At 47.6% G+C, this 9,322-nt stretch overlaps 1 protein-coding gene across 1 annotated transcript; it reads left to right on the top strand.

Annotated features, from left to right (window-relative positions):
* The first annotated feature begins 3,153 nt into the window (after nucleotides 1-3,153).
* On the top strand, nucleotides 3,154-8,735 carry LOC144719458 (uncharacterized). Its single transcript, XM_078595386.1, has 3 exons — nucleotides 3,154-3,312; nucleotides 3,754-3,902; nucleotides 7,507-8,735. The coding sequence occupies exons 1-3, from the start codon at nucleotides 3,297-3,299 to the stop codon at nucleotides 7,972-7,974; spliced, it is 633 nt and encodes a 210-aa protein (XP_078451512.1). The 5' UTR covers nucleotides 3,154-3,296; the 3' UTR covers nucleotides 7,975-8,735.
* The last annotated feature ends 587 nt before the right edge of the window (nucleotides 8,736-9,322 follow it).

Genomic DNA, 9,322 nt, shown 5'->3' with positions numbered 1-9,322 from the left:
TAGTTTTAAGTTGGCTGATTGTACCCTAGACAATACCACACGCAATCGCTGCATATGTTCGTAAACATGCGACCGAAAAACAATGACGTCATCAAGATATATAAGGCACGAATCCCATTGCAATCCCGCTAAAACCAATTCCATCAGCGTCTGGAATGTGGCTGGCGCTGTTTGAAGACCCATTGGGAGACAATTAAATTGGTAGAGCCTTTGAGGTGTACGGAAGACTGGTTTGGGTTTTGAAGCCTCGTCCAGGGAAAACTGCAAAAATCCGGAGAGCAAGTCCAGCATGGAAAAAAAAAATTCCCCTGATAATGCGTCTAACGAGTCGTCAATACGTGGGAGAGGATATGCATCCGTCAATGTAATCTTTTTAGGCAGAGAAAATTGACGCAGAAACGCAGGCTGCCATCCGTTTATTTAACAAGCACAACAGCAGCCTCCCAAGGACTAGTAGATGGAGAAATGATCTCCACCGCTAGCATGTCGTCCACCACATGTGCTTTCTCAACCGGGCTCATACGGTATGAATTTAACCAAATAGGGGGTGAATTTCCCATGTCAATGTGTCAAAGACGTCCGATCTATGTCATAGTGCCCCTTGCTGAATATATAGAATTGCAGGAGTAACGCTCTTAGTTGATTCCGTTGCATTTCTGACCGTTCCGTATTCTCATCACAAAGTTTGTCAAACCAATTTTCACGCGAGGGGCTGACTCCGGCGATGGTGCCCTGGCCACTGTTCCAGGCGTTCCTGGCTCCCTGGCTTCCACAACAGTCGGCCGGGTTGCTCCGGCCGCCTGTTCTCCAGCCGCCACCTCTGCCGCTCCCGGTCTCTCCTTCCTCCCAGTGAGCTGCAGCACCAGCTGGGAGACCACGTCCATGAGGTGGTCGATCCACCCCTCCAACCGCTCCTATCCTTGGGTACCGAGCGGCGGCACAGTTGAGTGGACCCTCTGGGTACTGCGGCTGCTCCGGCTCGGTCGTCACCAGCGCCGCGGCAGCCTCTCTTGCTTCCCACAGGTTGATCTCCGGGTTGTCGCCAGGTACGTTCTGGATGAAGACCTCTTCATCATCTGATGTCGTCGGTGGGTTGTTCTGTCAGCTTGGGTGCAAGATTCTTTAATAACCACACTTCTGACACCAGTTGTAGTGACACCGACACACGTTATAACTTATTAAGAGCCTTTATTCAGACACAGCACTAACAATGCCCAGGCTTGGTTCTTGAGGCTTGAACTCTGTCTTCTCTCCAACGTCCCCTCTCCTTGTGCTGTCCGCTTTTATACCTCCCAAGCCCCCTCTCTGGAAGCTTCCGTCACCCCACTTTCTTCGGCCAACCATGACCCTTCCCCACCAACAGTTGTTAACCATGTCCTTTTACAGTCCACCCTTGCTTCCAGCCTTTTTACCTTGAAAATCTTTACTCCAATCCCTTTCAATCTTGCCTTCCGACCAATCACTGTGGAGGTCTCTTTGAAACAATGGGAGGCATTGGTCTTCTACTTGATTGTCCATCTGACTGTTCGCTTGTATCATGTAAGCCGTCTGTTATCGCGGTCATTACATATGTATGTTGAACATCTTTTGCATTGTACACATCATCTCTCAATTGCCCAGTGAGCGTCCTGATCTCGGTCGTGTTCCTTAGGAGCAAGTTACTCGACGATTAGCACGGTCTGCTACTTATCGTGCGTTTGAAGTTCAACGTACATACATACTCTGTGTCAAATCGCCTTGCACCGAGACAGAGACACACATGAAGCAAACTAAGTTTACATTACCACCGTCTTGTCAATTCCATCATCGCCATCCACTTGTTAATATAACGCCACATAGACTTTATATACAGTAATCACATTTCTCAAATGCATAATCATATTTTAAACCAAAGTGGTCTTGGGCATGACACACATTGCAATGAGGGATGATGATGATGACCGATGGACGAGACTCATGACGGAATGACAGGTGAAGGAGGGGTACACGCCTGAGCAGACGCGCACAGTGGAGATGGAGCGATGAGATAATCTCGTTTGCAGGAGCGATGCGAATTGTGGCATTGCGATGTGATGGGAGGGGAGGCCTTCATTCAGCAGTGGATAAAGAATGAATGACAATGGCAGGTTGTAACCTATAATGATGCTGTGCCATGTTATGCTTTTGTAGTTAAACACCCTTTACAAGCCCTGTTCAGTGGACGTCAAAAGAAAATAAAGCTTTAGATGTCCAAAGAGCGTACGTAATAACCCTGTAGGTGTCACCTATGCATTGCTCAGAGCATAATGCACTTCATTCAACACGCTCAGCATCTCAACTTGTGTCACGCTCCGTGACTCCTGTGTACGCATGAGACACGCACAGACACACACTTTAGAAGAAGAAGAAGAAAAAACCGCAGTTGCCATAACAATTAAACACGCGCGGCGTGACTCTGTCGGCATCTGGAATTACTCATCAGCATGATGATCATCAGCGTCGTCGTCATCTCGAGAGAGAGGGAGGGAGGACCGCCAGCCGGTCAGTGACATAATTGCCCCGTCCGGCGACCCCAGGCGTGCGACTGCCAAATTACTCAATTACACAATTAGCGGTGCGTGCCTGCGTGGTGCCACCGTCAGTGTTACGGAGAACGCGCGTTCGAGCGGAAGTTTTTTTTGTTTGTTAATTTCCGTAGAAATTAGGGCATCCTCCCCCCCCCTCTCTCTCTCTCTTTCTTCCAATTCCACGACGCCCCCCACCACCCACGCCTACGCCACCCCCCCTCTACCCACAACCACTACCCCCCCCCCCCCACAGTTATGGGTGTGGTGGGCACCCCCTCCACCTCCCCTCCCCAACAACATACCCGCCCAAGAGTGGCCCCGTGCGGCGGCTAAGGATGGGGCTCGGTTCGTTGCCCCGGTCGCTTGCGCACGTCTGGAGAATGCGCTCGGCGTGGTATCCCCGCAGTCGTTGCAACCGGAAGGTGACGCATGTCGAGTGCAAGTTGTGTGCGTGTGTGGCGTTTTGTGGTGGAGGAGGAAGACGTCTGTGGGGTGGGTGGGTGGGTGGTTCAGGGGGTGGCGTTTGTGTGAGAGGTGGGAGGGGGTGCATGTTGGGGGGGGGGGTGGGGAAAAAGTGATCTAACCGCGACTTGACGAGACTTTCCACATTTCTCAAGGATTATATCTACGCATTTCCCCCAAAACCGTCTAATATAAATGGAGGGGCCGCGATTCGAGTCGGTATGTATTGTTTACTTTATAGCAGCGGCCGTGTAACATAAACAGGGAAGGGCTTTAATTGCGAGAGGGATGCACTCAGACACAGGTGAATAACAGCGCTCGTTGCGCCCTTCGCTCGATATATTTTTTTTGTACCTCTCGTCTCATCATCCACACTCGCTCTCTTCCTCCGCTTGGGCTGCTTCGGGAGCGCTGCACTCGCTTCTGCCTTGCCGCTTGCTGCTGCTGCTGCTTTGTCAATTTCCCCGCACGTAGAAGCAAGTCGCTAACACACTCCGTACACACACACTCCGTACACACACACAAGGACTGCACCGCAACGCAGTTTGCTCGCCCGCTCTCGTGACACGTGGTTCTCGCGACGACGACGACGACGACGAAAAGTTGTAAAGCGCCGAGGAGCTGCCCCTGCTCGCTTTGTGTGCGAACGGACGCGATGAAGTGTTGCCGGTCGCGTCGTCTTTTCCCTTTTCGCGCGTCTCCTCGCGTGACAATGACACGTGCGTTCTTTCTCTCGTCCGCACAGGATTCTATGCGATTTTGACCATAATCTACATCAGCTTGCCGATGGGATTGTGCGTGCCGTTGCCGAGCAAGCCACAGCCACCAATCTGCAAGCTGGTGCAGATCATGAACTTCATCGGATTGCGATTTCCCAACCACACCGAAAACTACGTGGGTACCGCGCATTCACGCATTTTTCGTCGGTTCGCGCGTGCGTCTCGTCGCAGTGGAGACTGCAGGAGACTGTATTTGCTGTGTCGATTTGCGTTGCATCCTCCCATGCCCACAGTGGCACGCGCGCGTTCATTCATCCCGACTCGAGCTTAAACGTTACGCTGTTGAAACTGCGTGAGCACGCGCGCCTGTTGCGCCTGAGTGGGTAGACAAAACGGTTCATCGGTGTTTTTTTTTTGCCCAATTAAGAATGACGAGTCGATTCATTAGCGTACGGTTCCGTGGCTTAGACGGAGCAATTTAAACAGAGGGACGTGATTTGTTCTTACCCAAGGTGGCTCGATTCTAGAGCGATCAGCGCGCAATCGGAAGTTTTGCGAATTAAAATCCTGGATGCAGAGGGGGGGGGGGGTGTTAACTCGGCCCATCATCTCTCCGGAGTCGATACAAATTAGTATCACATTGTGGTGGTGGGGTGGGTGGGGGGGATTGGAGTCATCAGTGGTTGTCCCATGTCTAGACACGTTTTCCGGCCATACGAACGTGGAATTTCCACCATTGGCTCGGGGTCGTACAGAGGGAGACGATCGCTGCCTCAATTGCTCTCTCTTGCTCAGACGATCCCTTGCCTTGACTCTTGCCTTTACACGAACGTAAGTTGCAGAAGGATTGTGAGCGATAAAAAAAAAACATTAGTCGGTCTGTAACTAGCTATACGTACGTATGGTAACCAACAGGATAAGGGGGCTACCGACGACAACAACAATAACAACAACAATAACAACAAACACGTGCGCGTGACCCGTGTTTGCAGCGACTCGCGGTTTGATAAAACACGCGAACAGAGAACGGGGTCTGATTATCCCCGGCGGAATTCCTCTTCTCGTGCTGGCAATCGTTCAAGCTCAACATTATGTCCGAGTTTGATTCGCGCGGTTTTCTTTTTTTTCCTTTCAGAGAAGGCAAACCATAAATGTGCTTTGTCAAACACACTGGCGCTTGGCTGTTGTCGTGAATATTATTATGACTGTGGGCTACAGAGCAAAAAAAAAGCATTTCAAGCGCGGCAAAACAGCTATATCGTTTTTCCTTTTGAACGTGAAAAAAAACCCCACGGACATATGGACACGCTGAGATGAATTGTGATGAATCGCTTTCTCCGTTGTAGTTTTTTTTGTGGCCTTAGCGCTGGCAGGCATTCGAACAATATAGGGCGCTGTGTAGTTTCCGAGCTCATCTGTCACAAACCCATCAGCCAGTGACCCACTTGGACTCGGTAGCGTGGAACAGTGAACCTTAGCGCAACGAGCCAGGCAGGCATCGAGTCATTTGCTCTTGTTGAGATCTCCCCCATCGCTGTGGTTTTTTTTGTTTTGCGAGAATCACCGTACCCGAGACTCACTCTCGGCGCTTCGAACGGCAGAGAAACCCCCGGGGCCGCCTCCGTTCCTTTTGTGTCGTCGTCCCGCCGCCCACCCCCCGCGTGGCCGTCAAAACCGGGCGAAATGCTTGAGGTGCCTGCATCTCACCGAGCGAATTACTTTGCTGCACGATAGTGGGGATGTCATAACATGTCACAACCGCACGGAGTTGTTCTCCGGAGCATCCTATCGGCGCCACCTGGGATCTTTGCGCGTTCTCCGCCACGAGTTTGACTACAAAAACAAAACTAAAAAAGTTGCCCCCGTTTGTAAAACCACCACCCCAGCCACCGCCGCCGCCTTTCCTCGTTTCTGGCGACATTTTGTTAGCCTATGAGCGTGGATAGAAATGCGTGCGCACGTGTATTTGCGAACGTTTGCAGCCGTTAAGAGTTCACGGGTTTGTTTTGTTGAATACGCGCGTGTGCACATAACCAAATGTGTTTTTATTAATCAGTGGGCTGCGTGCGTAGATTAATTATTGTGATTCGGTCGAAGTCTCTGTCGATCTCGGAAATTGGATTGCGTGCACCCCACCCACCTCGCATGTACGTTGATTAATCGTCAGTTGCGTCTTGGATTTCCATCAGAATTTACCTCGAAATTAATAATTACTCATGCCAATATGCGAATTGTAAACGCATCACTATTTGGCATATTTCTTATAAAATTTAAAACGATAATTATAATTTGCAATGCAAATCAACACGGCGACGAATCACTCTACACATCACTGTCGACTAAATCGTGTCGCTATTATAGCCTGCTGTTAAGCCGACGCTAACAACTTTTATGAACCCAAAATGGTTTAGAATATTGCTGTAAATCACTCCTTATAACCCGCACGTCATTGGACCGATATGGTCAGCTTCATAAAGTGGCCTGCCTGTCACGTGTCCCACTCAGAGAAGAGATACATGGCAGTAGTAAGTCTTCTTATTTTACGTAGGCGAGGCAAGGTGGGGGTAAAGTTAATGACATAAAATACCGCCGAACACCTACACTTACAAAACACCTACACATTGTCAGTAGTGGCTGCAGAGATGCATTCTGCTCCTGTGCAGATTCTGGGTGGATTGAACGATGCATTACAAGACCAATTAGAGACGGCGATAGCTTGAGGATACCTTCATCCAGCAGTGGATTGATCATGGTGGATGATGCTAATGATGATACATGAGCAGCATAGTTCAGTGTACCTGCAGTTAAGGAATTTCCGAGTGTGTTAGGTTTGTTCTCTGGGAGGGGTGTAGATGGATAGAACAGCGGCTTTTCAAACGATTCGACCTCTGAGCTCTAAAACCTAAGATGAAGTTTGACTATAGAGATATGGATTTGTATAGAAAGTGAGCATCCATGCATGCCATGCTGAACAATGCTGCCAGGCTTAATTTCATGATCTTTTGATACAAAGCAAACACTCGCATCAATGCAAGCTGTCCAGTCGCAGCACACTTTAACCACGTTGGCCCATAGGCTTTGATAAGTTCGCTATATAACCCGTAAACAGGCTGCACTAAATATTATTGATTATGTTCACTCTTTAAAACTTAAACCATCGCACTCATGAACCTTGAGCTTTAGTGATCCAAAAGAACCCCAAAGGGGGCTGCAGTCTGATATAATGTATACTTTTGTGGCTTTTGCTTTCTGGCAAAAAAAAGTATTAAAAATATAAACTATCAGCGATTATAAATTCTAATCAAAGCAATACATTATCTTGCTTTTTGTAGCTCGGAGTAAAAAGTAAAACAATTTTCAGTGTATTGCGATATTACCCTTCGAGAAACTTGAACTTCTTAAGCTCTCTATGGAAGGCAACTGTGGTAATCGGAGGTATTAAACAGCATTTGTTTAAATTAACACTGGACTGGTCTTGACCTTCTGGGTTTCATCAGCGGCCAGGTGTGTTCAATACTGCTGGTTTACCAACCGTTATTGGTAAGAGTATTACCCTATATGACGGGGTCCTGTCGGAGCAAAAAAACCCGACACATTTGATAAAAACCCATCTGCTGTGGGTGGAATATTTTGGGAAATAAAATGAATGAAATCAACTCTCGTTCATTGTTACGTCACGACACTCAACGTGCCGTTGGCTTCTGGCAAACAGAAAAAAACGCGACATTGGTTGTGTTCACCGTTAATGAACGATTCGTGGCACTTCTCTGTCCTTGCAGAGACACGCGAACAACTTTGACGAGGATGCGGCCAACTCCTGCAGCTCTGGGAACATCCACGAGCCCTCCGCCATCCCCGACAACATATCCGAAAGTTCATACAACACGTTCCTGGTGAAACTGTGGAAGGTTCACACGAGCAGCAGAGAACAAATGCTATTATTCAATCAAAGCTTTCTAATACAGGAGATGAAAGGCTTCATCTCAGGCGTGAAGAATCTAATGAGAAATCGCAGGATCCCGATCCCGGCGCACACACCGACGACCAAACCGGCCAACAAGAACATGTCTGGTTTCGAAACGAAACTCTGTACCTACATGGTCCTCAAGAGGTACTCCATGTGGGTCGTCTGGACAAACCGCCAGCTGCTTTCATATGCGTCCTTGCAAAGGGTGATCTGTCCTCAGACAAAAAAAAATGGGAAGCGCAACTCTACGGACGGACACACCAGGCGACCTGCACGCTGACACTGCAGAGACAATCGCGACTCGGTGGTCGTATTCATCTGGCCAGCCGCTTCCACGGTGGCAGAAGAAGTAGTACGCATATGCAATAATTCCCGGTGCAAATGTTGACCTATTTATTTTTTTAAAGTATTTTATTGCCATATATTTATTTAACTAACTGCCGTTGCTTTTTTTTCTACTTGTATTTTAGTGTACAACATTTTTAACTTAAAAAAACTATTATGCCTATGCAGTTAATGTACATCCCCCCCCCCCTTCCCCGCGAGCATTGCTACTATATGCGCGAGTTTATCGCAGTACGGATTTCTATACACTTACAGAACCCATCGAAACTTGACGATAACGTTTAGATTGTATACTTAATGTGGTGCCTGTATAGAAAAATCTGTGACATTCTGAGCGAAAGTATGAAGCATTATATTTCGATTTAAAGCTTTCGTGACTGCAGGGATTCATCTTCTTGGTTCTTTCGGTAAAGTCACGTAATAAAATATTATATTATTTTATTATGTTTTATTTTTATTATTTTATTACTTCCCTTCTACGTGACTTTACCGAAAGAACCAAGAGTATGAAGCATTATGTTTGTAAACTGAACGTGGTGCTAACCTCGCCAAATGCAAGATTTATTTTCACACACGATACAGCACTGTGATTCTGTGAATGCCGACTATTTATTTTGTGTTAACTTATTCTGCCATAATTTATTACCGTAGATGTAGTATTTAAACGAAGGAAATAAACGTTGAACCCAAAAAGCCTCTGGATGTCGTAAAACATGTTTTATTTACACTCTGTTGGAGGAAGCGAGGTGCATAAAAGACATTTTCTGTTCACGGATAATCGCGGAGAAGATCTGTAAACATATCTATCATGTTTATTGGCTTATCTGGGAACTGGCTGAATGGACAGTGACTCTCATTGTGACTCTCACAATATCATCTACAAAAGTCAAATGAACCAACCAAAAAAACCCAACGTGCTCATTCTAAATATATGACAAACCAAGGGACAATGCACACCACCTTTGCTTTGCACCGAGGGACATTTTTTCTTGTAGAAACCCAGCTTCCATCCACAATAATGAATCAGTCTTTTGTCAACATGTATGTTGAACTTCTTTCGCACCACACGTAGTCAACTGTGCTAATCGGAGGTGCAGGACATACACTGCTGGATGAAGACCTGCTCACCACGGTTGAGTTAGTTACGGGGATTAATGTCCCATACTTATCCATACCGATGAATGAGGATATGTGGAGTGAGTGGGGGTCGGGGGAATATCACTCGCCACTGGCTTAGGTGTGCCCATCGCACAGTGCGCAAACCACTGCACCAACGGGGGAAA

Source organism: Lampetra planeri, chromosome 6, assembly GCF_965212315.1.
Source record: "Lampetra planeri chromosome 6, kcLamPlan1.2.h2, whole genome shotgun sequence".
NCBI lineage: Eukaryota > Metazoa > Chordata > Hyperoartia > Petromyzontiformes > Petromyzontidae > Lampetra > Lampetra planeri.
The sequence above is the reverse complement of the archived record's forward strand: the minus strand, read 5'-3'. Positions and strand labels throughout refer to the sequence as shown.

Excerpts from the sequence above, each read along its gene's own strand:
- LOC144719458 (XM_078595386.1), top strand. Across the intron at positions 3,903-7,506 it reads CCAACCACACCGAAAACTAC|AGACACGCGAACAACTTTGA; the intron begins GTGGGTACCGCG and ends CTGTCCTTGCAG.